Source organism: Toxotes jaculatrix, chromosome 1, assembly GCF_017976425.1.
Source record: "Toxotes jaculatrix isolate fToxJac2 chromosome 1, fToxJac2.pri, whole genome shotgun sequence".
Lineage (NCBI taxonomy): Eukaryota > Metazoa > Chordata > Actinopteri > Toxotidae > Toxotes > Toxotes jaculatrix.
The window spans coordinates 17,408,675-17,429,506 of record NC_054394.1 but is presented as its reverse complement, the minus strand read 5'-3'; the positions used below and the strand labels follow the sequence as shown (position 1 = coordinate 17,429,506).

At 40.2% G+C, this 20,832-nt stretch overlaps 1 protein-coding gene across 1 annotated transcript in view; it reads left to right on the top strand.

Moving 5' to 3' along the window:
* The window catches only part of aldh1a2 (aldehyde dehydrogenase 1 family, member A2), a 38,990-nt gene extending 18,853 nt beyond the window's left edge, over window positions 1-20,137 (top strand). The window contains exons 4-15 of the mRNA XM_041067334.1: window positions 6,276-6,380; window positions 6,614-6,754; window positions 7,177-7,306; window positions 9,506-9,567; window positions 10,252-10,380; window positions 12,193-12,306; window positions 15,767-15,869; window positions 16,502-16,686; window positions 16,831-16,995; window positions 17,118-17,275; window positions 18,870-18,944; window positions 19,200-20,137. Of these exons, the coding sequence (XP_040923268.1) occupies window positions 6,276-6,380; window positions 6,614-6,754; window positions 7,177-7,306; window positions 9,506-9,567; window positions 10,252-10,380; window positions 12,193-12,306; window positions 15,767-15,869; window positions 16,502-16,686; window positions 16,831-16,995; window positions 17,118-17,275; window positions 18,870-18,944; window positions 19,200-19,272 (1,440 nt within the window). The 3' untranslated portion in view covers window positions 19,273-20,137. The remainder of the gene's footprint in view (window positions 1-6,275; window positions 6,381-6,613; window positions 6,755-7,176; window positions 7,307-9,505; window positions 9,568-10,251; window positions 10,381-12,192; window positions 12,307-15,766; window positions 15,870-16,501; window positions 16,687-16,830; window positions 16,996-17,117; window positions 17,276-18,869; window positions 18,945-19,199) is intronic.
* The last annotated feature ends 695 nt before the right edge of the window (window positions 20,138-20,832 follow it).

The window sequence follows — 20,832 nt, the reverse complement described above, 5'->3', positions numbered from 1 at the left end:
GTCATTTTTAGCCTAAGGTCTTATCATCAGTCCTGAAAGAGTCTTTTAGCTGCAGAACAAGTGTTTTTATGATTGTGAGATTAAAGGGCGCGTCTCACAGAGGACAGATTAATGATAGTGTGGTGTAAGTTCATTCAGTGCTATTATTGCTGCGTGTTAACACATACCTCAGTGTTTTAAGTGCAAAGGGCACACTGCTGCTGCTGCTGCACTGTAAAGAGGACGGTACGTGTTCTATAGGCTCTGTCGTGTTGTAAGCTTTCCGTTCCCTCACAGTGCAGAGTGTTAGTTAAACGGGTGGACACAGTGTTGTACAGGAGGAAATTTAGGGAGCGACTTGGTGAATTAACCCCCAGGAATTTGGATCATCCAGTCCCTGTTGGTTTGGTGGACATAGGGGGCAGAAGGGCCCTGATTTATGGGCACCCTTGGCGTGGGCTCTCCTCACACCCTGTTCCTGTTCTCCACCCCACTGACTGCAAGGGAAACAGCCAACTCTGTTCACTGGCCTATAGGACATGTGGATGGAGCTGCAAGCATTCAGGGACAAAATACTAAATATACATACCTTTTTTCTGCAACATAAAGGCAATGTCAAACTTTTTCTAACTTAAATAAAATTTAAAACATCTTGGCAAATTTCAGCTATTAAGTCACCACAACTTCTTTGTTTGGCAGTACTAAAGATTACATCTGAGCAACCCTGGCAACAGAGATATCTCCGATACCGTATCATTACTTAACAGGTTTGCTTCTATAAAGGGAAGCATGTGATAAAAAATGTTATTGCAATTGAGGTTTGCCCCTTGTCCTTTTCACCGAGTCATGAACTGCTCATCATCAAAGACACACTGTGTGACTATATCAGTAAAATCTATCCTCCTTGTTTTGTGCATCTGTATGAAAGTGTTCTGGAGTGGAGTGCTGTTAATAGTTAGAGTTAGCAGTTTTCATACACACTTTCTCTTGTAGCTAAAAAAAAAAAAAAATGAGGAGGAAAGCTTTCTCTCTATCCCCTACCCCCACTTTTCTATCACTAGAAGGCTCCAGCAGCTGGGTTACAAGATAGAAACAGTTTAAAGGTTGATAGGAGCACAGAGGAAGCCATAAATAAGAGAGCCATGATAGCTATTTATTGATGTTTTTCACTTGCGGCAGTAGTGGAGAAGATAGACTCTGTTTTATGAATAATTAAAGAAGATACTTTTCCTGCTCTATTTGATGGGTAATACCTCTGGCCTTTGAGGTTTTTCACACTATTCAGTGATAATGAGTTGTTAAAGCAGACACTCAGGGGGACAAAATTAGCAAGAATGGAAATAAAAGTATGGCTTTTCTGCCTTTGCTTTGAAAGAACAGTCTGTAAAATGGTTGTGTGTGTGTGTGTGTGTGTGTGTGTGTGTGAAATATGTAAGTGAAAAGTCAGAACATGTTTTGTCCATTATTTTGATATAATAGAGCCTTTTACAAACTTTTTTTAAAATACAAGAATGATCCACAAAAATTCAAGCTTCAACAAATGAGTGCAGTTAGTTGACTGTATATGCAAAGAAATCTGCCTTTTAAAGATGTGTCTTACAGTTCCAATTTGCTTTTATTGTAGTCCTAATAGGGTAATAACATAGAAAATAGTGCAACTAAGATAGAGCTAACAAGAACCAAATTCAGTGGCCTTGATAATTGTCTGAGTTATAGATCTCTTAATCTAATCAACAGTTATAAATTTTCTTTGTTGATTTGCTCATGGTGGCATTAGTGCACTTTCTCCATAGGAACCTGTGCACAACCTGTCTGCTGAAGACCTGTGTATTTGTAAAGCAGTCTATGCCGAGACATCTACTCAGTTTGGATGAATAAGAGGCTCCATCAATCTGTCACTGATTGAGATAGTACAGATGGAGGCTTGGGGCTCCCCGATGCTAGGTGCTGTCCACTGGGGTGTAAATTATGACCCTGTCTCACTGTGTGGGTTAGTGGCCCTGCCTCGCCAGAGCCTGACCTGCATTTCTGGAGTTTTTCACTTCAAAACCACCATCTTACTGCGATCAAGATCAAACAGGGCCAAAGTTAGGGGATACTGTGCAACTGAATGATTTATCACAACGAGCGCAGCGAGAGCCCCCTCCACCCCCTTCAATGCCTTTGCTTACACAATCTCCCTGTTCGCACACACATGGCCACGTACTCTCTAAAACACATCTCTTTGATTGTGACAGGGTAAGTGTGCACCACCATTAATATGTCCATTGGTGTGAAATGCCTACTTGTGCAGCGAGTGTAAATTATCATCTTAGTAGACACGTCAACATCATGTCCCCTGTCTCTTAATCACTGTTTAAGGAAGAGCAGTGACAGCGAGGTTACCCTGTTAACTTCCCATACCTTCAGTCTGCAGCCCTCTTGACAAGGACTGTGTAAATCCTTATGGTGTCATTATGAAAAACACTTGGCTTCATAAATCTGTTGGAATAGGCTCTTCCTTCAGCGAGCATCAGACACAGCAGAGACAGAGGTCTTTTGCTAGATGTTTGTCTGTGGAAAAGCGTCACATTTCTTTAAAAATGACTTCTTCTTTGTCCACTGATCCCATGAGTAAAACTACGTGAAAAATGTTTCTTCAAACATTTCCTTGACCTGAGATTTAAAAAAAATGGTTAAATACACAGGAAACCCATCAAACCTCAGATGTTCAAAGAGAAAAAAAAAAACAACCATGAGTGTGAGAGGTCAGTTTTATTGCTGATGCATGAAAATTAAACTGCGTATAGTCTTTGTCTTTTTCTCTGCCTTTTTTAAGATTAAGTTCTAATATATTTTGAGTGGTAACAATATTTATTTTAGGTCTGAAAGGTGATATATTTATGTTGAGTGATAAGTTTTCTGGCTTTTTACTCCACTGAGATATTTCGAAATGGAGACTAAGTTTTGGGTTTCATAGATGTCAGCTGGATAAATTGCTGACTTAACTAACTACTGACTAGTAATATGAAATTATTGTACAAGAATCTGTCCAGAAACTTTCTCAAACAACTGTTTTCAGCTGTAAAATGCAAAATCTAATATCCCCTTTGGAGGTTTAAAAAAGTTGTAAAGAAATGAGCACCTTATCAGCCTGAAAAAGACCTCAGTCTGAACTGTTTGATACTCCAGTGACGTCCAGAGTCTGCTGTGGTTTCTAACTACTGGAAGAAATGTGTGAATCAACTGAAAAAATGAATAAGAAGTTGTTTGTAATTATAGCCTTGTGTCGAATTAATGTTTCTCACATAACTTCTGAGTCAGGATGAACAATTTTAACCACTGGCCCACACACACCAATGAGACAAAGATGTTTGCCAGTCAGTGACAGCAAGGTCGCCCTCACCAAACCCAGGAGCGCAGAGTGGCATTGTCTGTGGGTGTGTGAGTGAAAAACATGAAGGCTCCATGGTGTCAGACATGTGGAGAGGAGTAGGAGAAAAAACGCCAGCTGGTCTCCACTTTCACATGCTCTCCACTCACTTGTAACAGTAGTAATTATAAGACTTTTGAAACCCATCCAGAAACAGAAAGGAAATAGAGGTCCTGTGATAGAGGAGGATATGAAACTTCCTGCGCAGACGAGTGTTGCAGGTGCCCGGGTAGGATTCGTGTGGCTGTGGAATCTTGGCGCCTTGTGTATAAACACACACACATATACATATAACCCCCCCACCCCTCACACACACCCCTAAACTCCCCCCTTACACCAACCCTCTCCACCTCCCATCCTCCCCCTTATCCCCCTGCTTTAAAAAAAAAAAACAGACAGGAACTGAGTAGCATTACATCTTCCTTCGGCCGTTAGCATCTGAGCTGTGAGAAGAAGCAAAGAGCCAAACAGATGTTTTGTTGGCTGCTGAAACTATTTTGGCGATTCCTCCTTCCCATTACAGTTCATTCCTAAAAAATGAATTCTCACAAAAAAACACGCAAAGTTTGGTTAATATGAAAAAAATGAACATTCTCAAATTTTTTTCTAGGTGCAAGGTCATTTTTAGTGCTGAGTGTTAAAACGTTTTGTAGCTGGTTTGAAATGCACTATCACAAAAAAAAAAATCATGTCATCTTTTAAGAAATGTTTACAACCTTAAAGATTGTCCTATAAATGTCATCACTGCAAGAGCAGAAACCAGTTTATTTTGAAAATGTTGTCATCATCCCTGCAGCCTCGGGATACCAAGTTAATTCTAAGGACTCACTGGCAGCATAGATTTTTATAAACATGAAAACATCATGTGAAGTGATAGTAACAACGCTGCAGGGAATGGGAAAGAAAACACTATTTATCATTTGAAAATGTGCACCCTTGCACTTGTTTTTTCATTCCTGTGTTCTTTGCCCCTCGTCCAAATGATCCTAAAAGCAATTTTAAGAAACCTTGAGAGTTGATTTACAACTTGGGCCTGTCATCTTAATCAAGTCTCTCAATGGAACGAGACAAAAGTCTAACACCAGTCCAAGCCCAGAGAGAGGGCCGAGCCAAACGGCGGCTGACAGTTGTCCTTTTCTGGCTGTGATTTAGGTGGCGGCCTGTTCCACTGTTCTCGTGCTTCATCCGTTCTCCTTTAGCAGCGTCTTGTGAGAGGGGTTACGCCATGCATAAAGCTACCCATGGCCTGCATTCTTGCTTGGACTGTTGAGGCTGTCAAGGGGCTCCTCTGATTTAGGGCACCCCACTTCAGTGGCCCCTATAAATTTAAAAGCTAATTCAGTGCTCTACAGGACTTTCTGTTTTTGTAGCTGGCCTTCTGCTCCTTATCGTTACTGACAATTTTATGAAGTGCTCTTAATGAGCAGCAGATTAAAGGTGGCCTCTGATGGAAGGCGCCTGAGAATACAGAGAATACCGAGCTGGTAGAGAGAGAAGCTACTCTGGCCTGTGTCTATCTCTCTCTGTGTGTGTGTGTGTTTAGGTGTGTGGGGGATGGTTTGGGGGTGACCACTACAAAGCAGCCGTAGAGGAATGAGTCTGTTAACGTATGGTTCTGTGGGGTGGTACACACAGATACTAAACACCTTAAATGTCTGTGTGTGAGTTATTCATATGTGGAGTCCCCATTATGAGCTTGTGAACCGTGGGAATGAAGAGGAGGAGGCAGGCAGAGTCATGTGTTTGCTGTGACTCCAGCAGTTTTCAGACTCCCTGGCATTTTATACCAGCCCAAAAGTAAACACAGCCAACAGTTTACAGCCAATTAAATAGTACTTAAAGCCCAGCGTTTATAGAGGTAAACATGTTGGAGAGTTTAGGGAGGCTTAGGCCAGTGGGATACTTGAACCCTGCTCTCAGGTTTGCTCTCAGTGCATCTGAACTCCTCTAAAGTAGAAGGACGGTAAGAGCATATGTATACACAGAGGGATTTGTGCCAGCAGATGTTCTCCTTGCACTCTATTTATCAGACAGACTGACAGCCATTAAAAACAGTGTGTGAGTAGTCTGCCTAATGGATCCAAACATTATAGCAAGAAAGGAACTTTTTTTCTTTTTTGTGGCTTAACTTGCGTAAGTTGTAGTTACAATTTCAAATCACACCATGCATTTTGTTCCTCTTTTCATCAGCTTATGAAGGGTTTGTGTGCATTCCAGTGACATAATTCTCCGTTTGTGACTGTGTAAACATTTATTTTTCTTTTGGCCTCTATAGATGTTGAATATGTCCTGTTTGGAATCCCAGGCAGTTGTTTAACGGAAGACTTGCTTTAACGCATCACAGAAACCAAGCGCGGCACGTGTTTTATGATCTCGTAAACGAGCAGTGATGTTGTGAAACGTGTGTCTGTGTGCTTGGGGTGGGTGGGAGGGTGGGGGTCTGGTGTCTGATAGGGATTTATCTGCCCCCACCCACCCCCTTTGTCTGGATGGTGGAGCACTCCCCAGAGAGCAATGCTGGACAGGCAGGAATCTCTGTCCAGATTTCCAGAGATTCAACCATATCCCTTACACAAGAGCCTGGAAGTGCTAGGGCTGCTGCCTGAGAGCTGTTAGTGGTTCACAGCCTCAACTACAAGCACATTACTGCAGCCAACATGGTGTAATGAAATGATCACTTAACACAACATCAATATTCAAAAATAAAAGAGGTAGCCATTACTCTGTCTTCCGCACAAGCTCAGTATGTTTGCAAATGCGTAAGGTTTTAACAATTCATTTGTGCATTTGCTTCAAATAAATAAACTCCATTCATGACTTTTGAATCTCTATAACACAGCTTTTCTATTGCTGCAATACTGAAGACTGACATTTTCTGTTGCAGATTTTCATTAACAATGAGTGGCAGGACTCAGTCAGTGGGAAGGTCTTCCCTGTCTACAATCCAGCTACTGGAGAGCAGATCTGTGAGGTCCAGGAAGCTGAAAAGGTAAATACTCTATAGCATGACATTTTCTGTGTGTTCCTGGATAGTCTGGAAATTCATTTTTTATTCCTTTCAGCCTAAAATCTTGCTTTTAGATCTATATACACAGGTAAACTACTAGCATCCAAAGAATTAAGAAATGCAGAAATGCAAAATGACTTCATGAGGCAGTGCAAAAATACACCCGTTCACTGGATCAGGTTAATGAATTACTATGGTTCCCTCTGGTCTCATAGGCTGACGTTGATAAAGCGGTGCAGGCAGCTCGCCTCGCTTTTTCTCTGGGCTCCGTATGGCGACGGATGGATGCATCTGAGAGGGGTCGTCTGCTGTCCAAACTGGCTGACCTGGTGGAGAGAGACAGTGTCTATCTAGCAGTAAGTTTACTGAATATTGTCATTTCTCTGTATTAATCAATGTAAACTCTAACACAAACCTTCTTTTTAGTTAAGAGACATTATTTTCCACATGGATGTAATAATAAAAATTTGCTGTATCTACATGATTATCACCATATTCAATAAGTTATTTATAACAGCACTTTAACTGCATTGAAGCAGTTTTCCTTTGTTTTCCTTGTTAATAAACCATTTTGAGTTGCCTCTGTTCAAAAATACAAATAAACTTGCCTTAAAGAGAACATATAACTGTAACTTAGGGGCTGTATTTGTAGTTTAGTGTTGTCTTAGTGTCACATTTTACCCATGGGAGAGTGTAAAGGCCTGAACAGTATGGAATTATGTGAGGATCACAAGGTTATATCACATATTTCTCAAACGTCTCCCCCGTCTCTTTTCAGACTATTGAGTCACTGAACAGTGGGAAGCCTTTCCTGCCCACCCTGTTTGTCGACCTCCAAGGAACCATAAAGACACTGAGATACTTTGCTGGATATGCAGACAAGATCCACGGCACTTCCATTCCAATGGGTAAGATTGCTCTTTAAGCACTGCAGCAGAGTTTCAGTGAAGTGGACTAAAGGCAGATTGGTGATGAGAAAGAGTTCAGGAAAAATCTCTGGCTTGTTATTAGGGCTGGGTACCAAACCAAAAGTATTAAAAGTTGGTTGCTTTGTCAGATTCTTAGTCTTGTTTACTTTTCAGGAATCAGATGTGGCTTAATTTAAACCATTGTTTTCTTTGTTTAGGGTATTTGTTAAAGCAAAGTTCTTGTACAACTTTTTGTGTTAGGACAATAAACAGAGATGCAATTTTAAACCACCAGAAACTTTTTTTAAAATTAGCTGTAAACACAACAATAACGTACTTGCATCTTTATACAGCTGATAGGATGAACATTTTAAGAAACCATTAGCTATTAAAGTCCAACCTCCAACGCTTCCAGAAAGAAATTATCATTCACTTGGAGACCTGTTTCTGGCCACCTGAGTCCAATATTCACTCTCTTTTAGCTCTGTTTTGGTTTTCACCAATTCCATATCAGGCTCTTTAGCTGCTAAATGCTCCACTATGCTCACCAGCTAGTTGTCTTTATCTGTCTGCTGAGGTTCTTAGAGCTTTTGTTTGAAAACAGTCACCTGCTGTTTGCCTACCGAAAACAATGCCTCAAGAGCAGCGAGAGTGAACCAAAACAATAAGCTGGGAGATGCTAAAATGCTGTTTTGAGCTGTAATCATGGATCAGCTGTTAATATAAGACATTTAAATAGCACAACTTTAAACTTAACATGATAGGATCTGCAGTTAAATAAGTTTTATGACAAAGACTAGCATTATTTTATGAAAGTAAAACCCATGAAAAGATTTCGCATCATTGCACAGTAAAGCTTTGTAAAGTTGGTCAGATTATTATCTGTGGCACATCTGAGCAGCTCTTTTTAGATTCTCATTTCATCCATTTTTATTTATAAAAATATTGATTAAAGCATGCTTATATTCAGCTGATGAAGGTATCAAATTGTCAATAAATCAAAACACTAACACGTTGAGGAGACTGCCCACCAGTGTCGCGCTCTAAGGCCACTGAATTTGGAGGTGGAAGAGGGGAAAGTTGGCTCTCTGTTTCAGCAGGAGGCACAAAAAAGAAAAAAAAAAAAGAATAAGAGAAAGGACATGGGAAACCTCCTGATACCACTGTATTGTCCTTCTCAAAGCTTCTCTTGTACAGTGCTGCCAAACCAACCATGGTGAGCATTTTCCCAGGGCTCTGGTTTAAGCTTTATTCCTCTTGTAGATTTTTAGAGAAAATAAACAAGGATATTCCTGTTGCAGATAAGATGTAAGGAAGTCAGTAATCATATTTATTCACTTGTCAGGATGAGGTGCAGGACATCAGCAACAACCCGTTGGTATCTATTCATTCTTCACATTATGCTATGATTATGGTGTTAAATTTGTAATGAACAGGGAGTGTCATCCTGTGGAGCACCTTTGGCTACACATTTTGGTATAGCTTACATTACTGGTTCCAGACTGAAATATAAGTCATTTGCAGACGTCATACTTTCAAACAAACCTTGCAGATATTTGAGTTTCTCCTGAAAGTCTCATGTCTAAAAGGGTTATAGTTTCATTCTTTTTAATTCTGCAAACAATAGCAGTTTGAAAAGATCCAGCATCCACTTTGGAATCAAGGAAAAAAATCTCATCAACTGTGTGTCCATTGTCATATTTTCACTGTATCATACTGAAAATGATTATCTGGTACATCTCATCATTCCAGTCCAAATGCTACATTAAGCAATGTTTGATCAGCTAATGACTGTTGTAACAAATTTATGCACACATTTCTCAATATCAATTGTTTTTGTGGACGATGAACAAGCATGGCACACCCTCAGTAAGTACCTCCTTTTATTCAAGTAATGCAAGAGGAATGAGCAAACCTTTCCAGCATAACACCCATCTCTATGACCTAAAACAGTTACACACATGCCTGTGCTGTTGGAGGCTCGAAACGAAATGTAATCTCTCACCGGGGTAAAGTAACCAGGAATGTTGCGTGTGGATTCACTTACAAATTAACATGTTGAGTCAACAACACTGGGGGTATCAGGTGGTGACATATTTCATGTGTTTGAGGCATTTTTCAAACTTTAAAGTGCTAAAGCTAAACATCTTTGTCTGTAACTGTGTGTGTGCGCTTGTCTGCACGTGTGTTCCTCCACAGATGGAGAGTATCTGACATTTACCAGATATGAGCCCATTGGAGTTTGTGGACAAATTATCCCTGTGAGTATTACCCTTCCTACAAGTGACACACGTGATGGATACAAATGAACATAAAAGATTAAAAAAACAGATAACAGTGAATTGGCTGCGTTTAAAAGAGACACTGTTGTTTGTTAGTTTTGCCTGTTTGTTGTCATTACATTCTGCATTTTCCAGTAATTCCCTGACAGTCACTGTTTATTCGGGTAAATCCTGCTGGTAAGCCCCCAGAATGACTGTGCCAGTGAGTTTGAGTAATAGGGAACAAGAAGTGAGAAGCAGAGGACTGAGCTGAAGGATTTAACATAGTTGATTTGAGGAAAGGAGAAGGGTGAGAAAGGAGGAATAGATCAAGGAGAAAGAGACACTGTTGATTGTGCAAGAGTGCAGAAAGCGTGTGGTTCTGTGTTGAGCCCCATGGGCTCCTGTGTAAAGCAGAAATAACACAGGCCTGTGTGTTGTACAGTGATACGGGTCTATTGCACATGTGTTGCAATTTCCCGGCTTTCTCAGAATACTGTGGGAAGAGAAAATACAGCACAAGTGCCGAGAACATTTTCTCACTTGACTATGTTTAGACAGAGTGAAAATGAGAGTAAGTGACTTAAGAGCGATGAGTTATTGAGCTTGACTTGTGACCACCCAGTGTGTCAGTCAGATGCATGATGTCTTTTTCCTGTGTGTGTGTGTGTATGTTATGCACAGTGGAACTTCCCTCTGATGATGACAGCATGGAAGTTGGGCCCGGCACTCGCATGTGGAAACACTGTTGTCCTCAAACCTGCTGAGCAGACACCGCTCACCTGCCTCTACATAGCAGCTCTCATCAAAGAGGTAAATGACACCTTGCCAACCACAAATGTGTTCACAAGGCATGTTGCCAACATTTTATTTGGACAGACCAATGTTAATAGTCCAATAACTGAATCAGAATCACTTACAGGTTTCAGTTTGCCAAGAACACAGTGTTCACTATGAATTTGGCCAACACTTTATTTGGATAGTCCAATGTTAATGTTACCACAAAGCGACAAAAAACAGATGTTTAACGAAGTGTCACTCGTCTATCTGTTGCATCTTTTCAGAGTCTGTAATCCGAATTTCTACCCTTAGATTAACTCTAGCCAACACCTTGCCCAGAGTTAAAGAGTCAGTTCACCTAAATCACAAAAGAAGGAAGAAGCCAAACAAATAGTTATAATTATATCAGCTGAAGTGCACAGATTTCAGTCTGTGAGATTTTTGCTGTTACTTCCATACAATGGAGGTCAGTAGAGTTTTGTTGGTTGTTGTTAAAGCATTCCACATTAAAAACTCATCAGCAACATGTCTTTGATGATGCTGATGAACAATGCTCTGGTTGTTCAGGAGAACCCAGACACTTCCCTATGGACAGTTTTCATAGGGAATGAGATGAAAAAAAAATGTACATGTATGAACAAATCTCTATCAGCCAATTTGGATTTTTGACTATACTGAATAACCATTGTCATTGACTAAATCTGTAGTTTACAGCAGTGGAGCCTCTCTCACTGGCAACTGGGAGCATCATTGTCAGTTCAGCTGTGATTCACAGTTCTATACTGTTTTGTTAAAAGCTTATTAAAAAAATGCAAAAGCCACAGAAACAGTTTTTTTTTTAAACTACAACCATTCACGTCATCCTCAAACTTGTAACTCTGGGTTTATTCCAATATCAGAGATAATTTCTGACGCCAACAGTATCTGCCACGTGGTGAAAAGAACTACAGACATGCCAATAAGCATTTCGCAGAACAGCTGCAAATGCATCACTATCAAAATAAAATCCAGCAATGACACTAATATAATCAATGCAGCTCATTCTATAGGAGCTATACACTTTTTGTATCTGGTCTCATTTGGTAACAAACTGCTATAAATACTTAACACAACAAAAAGAGCTAAGAAATGTTCTTTCCATTTTTGCTGACATTGCAGCATTAACTAAAACGGTGCTTGTACAGGCCTAGTTTAGTACCAAACAGTTTAAATCAGCAACAGACTGAATGGCAATGTGATTGTTTAGCTTAAAAAAAAGTGAACTTGCTACTGAGTCAGTGATTTTGACCTTTGAATTGAGCTGATTCAGCAAAGTCGTTCACTATTTTCATATCTACCATGAAACTTAGTGGTTACTGTAATCTATGCTGACACATGGCACAGGACATGTTTCACACTATACATATAGTGCAGCCAAAATAGTCAAGTCAGCATAAATATGTCCAAGAAAAGTTAATGCAAGTGTATAGTAAATTCAAATCCAAAGTGGGATATGTCCACAGCAGTGAATTGTAGTGTTGTTAGCGAGTGCAGCTGTGTACAATAGAAAAAAAACAAAAGTTAAACACGATAGGGACAATGTAGTATGGCATAATAACATAGTGAAATCAAATAATGCTGTACATGTCTGAGTGTCCACATCCTCCCTGTTTTCCCCCTGCCCTCTGTGGCCTCTCCTCTTTTCGGAGACTATCTGTCTCTTGCCTTCTTCTTTTTGATGTTCTCTCCTTTCTCTGCTGGTAGGGAGGTTGGGTTGGGTCCGGATTCCCCCACACTGCCTGTGGTTTTGCTTGGCTCTGCGGTCATCTCCGCTAAAGCTTGTTTCCTCTCATATTGTTTTGACAGGCTGGGTTTCCACCGGGAGTCATCAATATTTTGCCAGGATACGGGCCAACGGCAGGAGCTGCAATTGCTTCGCACATGGGCATAGACAAAGTGGCCTTCACAGGATCAACTGAGGTACGTTTAGCTAAAGTAAAGCAGCTCAGATCAACACCTGCTTACAGCTCGCTTTTGTCAGTGAACGCAAGTGACACAGTGACCAACATGTGCGGAGCATAAGAGCAGGCTGGATAATTAGGAGACGTTGTGTGCCTGTATTGAAGTCTAAATGACAAACAAATGGGGTCTTACATAAGCTGCGTGCCCTGTCATTACTCCTCATGACAGGGGGCTCTGATTTTATCTTGCAGACATGCACATATTTGCGCTGTTGAGAATATACAAACACATCTCTGTGAAAACACTGCCTCTCTTCTGTTTTCCCTCCACTGTCTCTGCTCTATTAATGTACCTTCACAGAGCCTTTCATCGAACTTACTATCAGGACACACACAGGATAAACCCTTGTAGCTTTGCAGAACAGGGAAGCAGTTAATGGAAAGCTAAATCATCAAGGACATACCATGTTAGGCGCTGAGCGCTCAGAGGTGTTGAGGTCCAAATGCATTCCTCCGGCCGGAGGTAACAGCCAGAGTGACAGCAGATTCCTTTTCTGCAGATCATTTATAAACATCTGTTATTTCTAACTGCAAACTAACCCTCCTGGTAAAACCATTTACAGCAATTCCAATGCAGAATTTATGTTTTGATATGACAAGTCTGTATTTCACATGTATCTGTGGTAAATGAGCCAGGTTTATATAATATGTGGATCAGCCTCTGTGGTTTGTTGATCGTTGGGCCACCACTTTGTTCAGTAACCCACTGACTTTTCCACTAGCACCAGCATGAGGTTCACATTTTTATTTTTTTTAGTGAAATGTCTCGACAACTATTGGATGTATTGCCATTAATTTGTTACACACATAATGTCTCCCTCAAGATGGTTTGTAATAACATTTTAGGTCTCTGATAATTTTGGTTGGTGGCAGCATCTGTTCAGAATGTTTGTTCAGTACTTTGGTTCATGATCTAAACAAATGACATTAGCACCGGCCATATAAAGTACTAATCTGAAATATTAACAAATATTCATCTTGTGAATGAAGGGCTCTAACATTGTGTCTTTATGCTTTTCCAGCACAGTATAACATATAACATACATTTTCCAATTGTCATTGTCTCCCTCACACACACTCACAAACACAGACACACCCAATCAGTGTGTGCACGCGAGCTTGCATAAATGCACCTTCCAACACAAACATCTTCTTTGTTTTATCATCTCGGCTTGATTGAACGTTTCCTTTGTGAGTGGCCCAGTTTCTTTTTTTTCCCTTTTTTACTAGTTTTCCTGTTGTTTCATGTGATCTGGAGTCAATTACTGAGAGAATGAGCCAGTGCTGTAAGAGACTGCTGATGCCCAGACAGTGAGTCACCGCACTGTAGTAGCAGTGGTGGGGGATAGTAGCCGCCACAGCATCTCCTCACATTGTGGAAGGTGGTGGTGTAGCTACAGGTGGATTTTAGGACCACAGCTCATCTTCGTCCTGGCTTGCATGTGACTGTGACTCCACATGGAGGAGTCTAGAAGCCCAGCGTGTTTCCTTTACCCCTGAATAAACACACGCTAACCTCCCCTTAGTCAGCCGCTTTGTGTTTCTGATCAAAGACAGACAAAACACATCAGAAACAATGAAGCCAGGCCAAGTACTGTGTTGTTTTCATACAGCTTTGGTACCAGCCACAGCACAGCAGTCAGTTGACTCTGTTCTCTTCTCTTGTTTTCTGTTATAACTTGAAGATGAGTCTTTTCCATGTGCTTCCATGTTTTTTTTTTAGCTTGGACACTGAGAGGGTATTTTTCCACTTTATCCTGTCAGTTCTTTCGGAAAATAAAATAGGCTGTATGAGTAACAGGAAAATGAATACTTGTTTAGGGTTTAGGGTTGTGAGGGAGGTGTGTGGGGTTTCTCAGGTTTTTATCTGTTGAGTCAATATTTCTAGATTCTGGAAAAAAGCAGCTGATTCATTCTACTGTCCCAAAATTGTGTTTTCCTAAATTGCTAGTGTGTGAATTAATGTCCACATAGCATTATCTTGCTGTGTGAAACTTTCTTTGAATGGAGGATTTGAATCAGGAATTATTATTAAATATTCCTGTAAATTCCTTTGACAGAAAAAACTCTGTGTATAATGTATTATGATGTACTTTTCTTTGATATAATGAATACATCAGTCATATTCTATTTTAGCTTATGTTAATCTTCTATTTTAGTTAGATTTAAACTTTTTAAATCCTACTCAAGTCTTTCATGTTGAAAGTTACCATACTCATAAATTTGCCTTGCCTTTCTACACATAAAATTACCTCCCATAAAACCACAATGTGTAATTTTTACACTTCAGTTACACTTTGTATGGATTAATAAAATAATATATAACATTCTGATTATTGAGCTTAATAGGTGATGGTAGTTGAATTTTTTATTAATTTTTTGTTCCCTTTGGACAAAGCCAGGCTAGCTGTTTTCCCCTGTTTCCAGTCTTTGTCCTAAGACAAGCTAACAGCTGACTCCAGCTAAGTAGGTGGTATGCAGTGGTATGAATCTTCTCATGAAGAAGCAAGAAAGCAAAACGGCAAATTTACAAAATGTCACACTATTCCCTTGAAGGACAGTACCAGGGGTGGTTTTAGCCTATTGATTACAAATTATTTATTCTTTACATCATCACAAGCCATTTCGCAAACTGTGTTTGTGTATTTTGTCAATGGCTCGAGGCATCTGTTGGTTTCCATTTAATTCTGTACAGTATGAAAATCTTTCACAGACTCTTTGAGTAGTATAATCTATCACAGTAAACATCAAGTCTGCATTAAATTTTGTTTGCTTAGAGTCAAATTATCATTTGTGAGGTAAAGAAATGAAGACATTTCTCCACAGTCTGCTCCTAAATTGTGTCACCATGCAACAATAGCCTATAATGTAACAAAACTGAATGCAGATGATGTTCTCTGCCATTGATTACACAATATAAACAAGTTTCAAGAGGAAAAAATGCATCACAAAATCTAAAACTGTTTAACATGCATTTGTAAATGGTCAACAACAAAAAAAAAAACATGATTTGAAGTTAAGAAGCTAAAACTTGTAAAAACACTGATGTGGGTCTTGAAGTCTTCCATGTTGACACACTAGACCCGTTTCATACCGAACAGCCCGTCTCCCGCTCGGTCAGTTAGATCACAGGACACCACCCACACACCTTGTGGTTGCTTCTTCCTGCCCTTCATTAGACATAAGATGCTGTTCCTGGCTAAAACATAATTTTATTTTCCTGTTGCTGTTTCCAGGAACCTGTAATAGATATTCATTCTGTGTGTTTGCAAAACTCATGTTTCAGCTGGCCTACCGGTACATTCCCTGTTCGGAGTTAACCAGCCTCTTTAAGCTTTTTAATGGCTCCAGCTGATTTACTGATCTGGCTGCGTGCCTGCATCTCTGTGAGTAAACCTCAGATCTGTTTCCTCTGCTAGGTCGGCAAGCTGATCCAAGAAGCAGCTGGGAAGAGTAACCTGAAGAGAGTGACGCTGGAGCTGGGAGGAAAAAATCCCAACATCATATTTGCAGATGCTGATTGTGAGTTTTCAACTAATGTTTTATTCATTGCCCTGTTTACCTGTCACCCTCACCAGGTGGTCTGCCACTATCACTGTTTTGTATCCTGTTCTCAGGCCCTTCAATCTGTGAATAAACGAACATGCAGTGAGAATCCTAAAAGTTTTGTAGTGCTATGAAAACCTGTGGATGGATAGGTTTCATATAAACCCTATATGGCTCACCAAACTGGGGGTGCTGAGGCTTTCAAATGCTTTCAGCAGCCGTGAGAGGGGCTCCCTATGGCCTGTAAATCAGGAGAATGGACCCTGACTCAGTCGGGTGCTTCAGCCGAGACCCATAAATCACAGGGGGGTGTTAACCCTTCGTGGGCAACAGCAGGGTCCTGTCTCTGAGGTGTTAGGTATCAGATTTGCACAGGATAGCTCCAGTCAATATTAGGGCAAATTCTGTATCAATACTCTGCATACACAACTTTATTGTGTTTTCATGTATGTAGCTTCAACATTATTTCACTTTTATTCCCAATTCAGATTTTTTGTTCTGAATAATTAGTGTTATGGTTATAATATGATTTCCATTGGGCAGTTTTTTTTAACTGAACAAGTGGTTTAATTAAGGTATTGATCAACAAAAATCAATTTTTTCCCCAGTGGATTTGGCTGTAGAACAGGCCCACCAGGGTGTGTTTTTCAACGCAGGCCAGTGCTGTACGGCAGGTTCTCGCATCTATGTGGAGGAGCCCATATTTGATGAGTTTGTTCGGCGAAGTGTGGAGAGAGCCAAGAGGAGGATAGTTGGCAGCCCCTTTGATCCCACCACTGAGCAGGGTCCTCAGGTGAGTGAGGACAACAGATCCATCACTTCTTTGTATCATTTTCTGCATTTTGCCTTTTCTTTCACATTAAAAATGTCTCTCCTCCTTTAGCTTTATCTCCTCTACCCTGGGTTCTCATATTGTATCTGTCCTTGACCTCCACAGATCAGTCGGGAGCAGCAGAATCGTGTTTTGGAGTTTATCCAGAGCGGCATCAGCGAAGGAGCCAAGCTGGAGTGTGGCGGCAAAGCTCTGGGCTTGAAAGGGTTCTTCATTGAGCCCACTGTTTTCTCTAATGTGAGGGACGACATGCGCATCGCCAGAGAGGAGGTAAAATGATAAACAACAGGGATTTTGATAGCACCGGCACTACTAATGCTTGTATAGCTGTGTAGAAAGCAGTGGTGGAGGAGGTTCTCTGATTCTTTACCTAAGTTGCTGACTCTGTACAGATATTTGGACCAGTCCAGCAGATCATGAAGTTCAAAACTATCGAGGAAGTGATAGAAAGAGCCAACAACTCAGATTATGGTTTGGTTGCGGCTGTATTCACCACTGACATCAACAAAGCCATGACCATATCCACAGCCATGCAAGCCGGCACTGTCTGGTAAGTTTCATTCTGCTGTCTTTTCTTAGCTGCAATCAGGAATATTTTTCATGTGGGAAATATCAACCATTACAGGCTTCCAGAAACTATAAACTGGCAACGTGCCACTGCACTCATCATTACACAAGCCTCAAAGAAATGTTTTCCTTCCTTTTTTTCCCACTTTTTTCCCCTCAGCCCAGACATTCAAGACATAAAAATATCAGAAGTAATGTGCCAGTGCAAGACAACAATGTAAAACATAAACTGTAAATGTAAACGGACACCCTCATTTTATAATTTGTATAAATTAAATGGTCATAAAATGTTACTTCTTGATTTCACCTAAAATTGTTTTGTTTCTTTTGTAATTACCTGCAGATGGTTATGGGTAGGGGCAGAAGTATAGCGGACATACAGCATTTGCCAAGAAATTTTCACAACTTGTCATACTTGACTGCAATCTTCTGCTAGCTGAGAAAACATTTCTCTACCTTGTCCTTCATCCACGATGCCGCACCAATCACCATCCTACTTCTCTTTCTCTTTTGAGGATTTTGTTTGGAACTTTGAGAAGGACCATACCTTTTTTGACCATCTTTTCTTCCTCGACAAATCCTGCCTTTTTAAAACAACAATTCCTTACTGCTGATACCAACACCACATTGACCAATTTCTGTAATGTAAAGATCTTTGGGACGGACCACAGACAACCAGCTGTGTCTTCATTTGATGTCATAGATATGTCTTTTGTACCGTATGCTGATTCAGGTCTTCAGGAATTTTCTTTAGTCTTTCCTTCGATATTCAGTCATAACTTTGCTCTCATCTGTAGATTTCTCCTTCTTGGCTTTCCCACGATGCTCAGTAGCTTTCCAAAATTAAAACACATCACACACCATCTCTCTGGTACACTATCCTGTTGGTGTTTGAAGTTGTTTCTGGTTTTCATCCATACAGTCCACTGATCAGTACATGACATTACACACAACATTACTACCATCATTTTTTTAGAGTAATATTTACAAAATATTTGTTCCTAGTGGACACAGAAATTTACAAGATAAATTATCATGAATACTAAACATTCAATGTTACAAACAGTTTTTCAAAATGTTTATTAGCAAATATTTAGTTTGAACCCATTAAAGGAGAAATTCTGTTACTCCTTTAACCCCATTTTCAAGTAAATTTTTCACAATAAAAGATTTTCAAAACTCTTCAAATAGCTTTATTCTCACTCAGTTCCATCCATGTAAAGGATGACTGGACCGTCAAGGGTGGACTGTAAGGGAATTCTTAGACACTCAGTCACACTCCTCCCTTCAGCTTTCTCAATCCCAAAGTTCACCCACTTTCTCATTTTTTATTTTTTTTTTGCCATACTCTACTCAAACGTTGTTCTTCATCCTTTCAGTAGTTCTTTCCCAGGCAGATGTAGCTAGAAAATTCACAAATGTACTGAAAACCTGACAGCTTTCAGCTGTATTTCCTAAATAAAAATGGAAATGCAGCTTTAATACTACTGCTTTGGACAGAGTTATGTTCCATTTTACAATGGCAAACCACATCATTCAAACACACAAGAGTGATCAATGTTCTGTGTATTTCCCAGGATAAACTGCTTCAACGCTCTGAGCACACAGTGTCCATTTGGAGGATATAAAATGTCTGGCAATGGACGTGAATTGTGAGTATGACTTGGTTCTCTGCCCTCTAAATATACACAAATTAACCACAATATTACTAATACTGACTTTGTGTTTTGAAAACCTACTTTCCAAAATTGCTTAACATCACATAAATCTTTATCTAAGAGGATATTGCAATATTTCTGCTCCAAGGGGTTCCAGCAGTGTCTACGTTATATTTCAATGTTGCTCTCAGCTTGATGGTTTAAACAAAATGAGCAGCATTGTTAATATTTCCTGTCGTCTGCTTTCAGGGGGGAAAACGGCTTGAAGGAGTACTCAGAAGTGAAGACCATCACAATGAAGATGGTCGCCAAGAACTCTTAAGGCAGCCACACTTTTCAGGAGGAGGTAGTGCCTTCCTCATCACTGACCCGCCTCTCGTTGGCCCATCCACAGTGGCAAACCAGATTAACCATCAAAACTTGTTATCTCCATGGTAACTACAGGCTGTGACCACTTGCTGCCCTCTCAGTCCCTCCATCAGCTCCGCCTTTGCTCGCCAGCTGGACAGGCCAGTCCTGTCCAGCTAACTCCACCCACCTCAAATTTGTGGACTGTCTGTAGTCTAACTGACAACCACTGAACTACCCCCATACTGTATACCTCCTCCACTAACTACACTAAAGCACTCACAGAGACAAGGGGAGGCTGTTCTGACTGCAAACCCCAATAACAACCCCCCTCCCCAGCCGCTACACCCTGATCCTCACTCCCCAGATGCTGGATGCTCAGAGACTCAGTCGCTGCACTTGCAATCAGCCCTTTACTAGCAACTTGTCATGTGTTGGGAGGCAGTTTTTCTTTGTACTGTGCGGCATGATCATTAAAAACCTCATGTGTCATTGTCTTGGTAGAATTTATGCAAGCATGTCAGCTCATTCAAGACCACTGATGTTGTCAGCCTCAGATATGAATGAATGAAATGTTCAGAATTAAAATTGATTTCTAATTGTCTTTGTTTATATTTTAGCTCATATGACTTAACACTGTATGTCAACCTTTGACTGATGTAAACGTGAAAGATTTTAACCTCTTAAAAGCATTTTACTCTCACCTGCTAAAAGAGGAGTAGATGTATTTTAAACATTATGTAACTGATTTTCATTGATGTCCATCTATGTTTATGTTTATACAATCATATGCTATAAAATTATAAAATGACCATAGTTTTTTTTTTTCAGTAAAAGCTTTTTTCCTGGAAAACCATTGTTCTCTGAGTGTTCACTACGTTATTAGGATTCAGTATCCAACTTTTCTCCACTGCTCAAGAGGTCACACAGTTCACAGCTGCATTCAGGCACAGTTCATGTTAACCAGCAGGGAAACAACTCCGTACCTTAGGGTCACAGACCTGGGTCCCTACACATTGATAATTTAACTTGTATTTGAAAATGCTTACACTGGTGCATTTAATGTGGAAATAAACTGACCTAAAGAGATTATTTTATTTATGTCAGCTCCACCTACTGGGCAGGTAGACTCATTTCAAAATGCGGGGCCATTTTTCACAGAAGACATTTGTCATTGCACAGGTGTAGATAAATACATTGATAATGGCTTTATTCCATTTAGCTTCCTCGGTTTCAAAGTTTTGGTATTGTTACTGCTGTTAGCAACATATTGTAAGGTAAAAAAACAAAGGAATTAAAGAGTTAAATATGGCACATGCAAGTAACATGAAACAGGAATTAAAGGATTAAATACAAATATTGTTTTACCAGGACCCTGAAACTGAAGCAGCTAAATGGAATGCTGTTATCGTTAATAATTAACTAGATCAGTCAGGACATCAGCACAGATTTGGAGCTCCCTCCCATGAATGTTCAACTACATTTAATTTGTTTTTGGACAATAAGCACACACAGTTACATTGTTTTAGCTCTG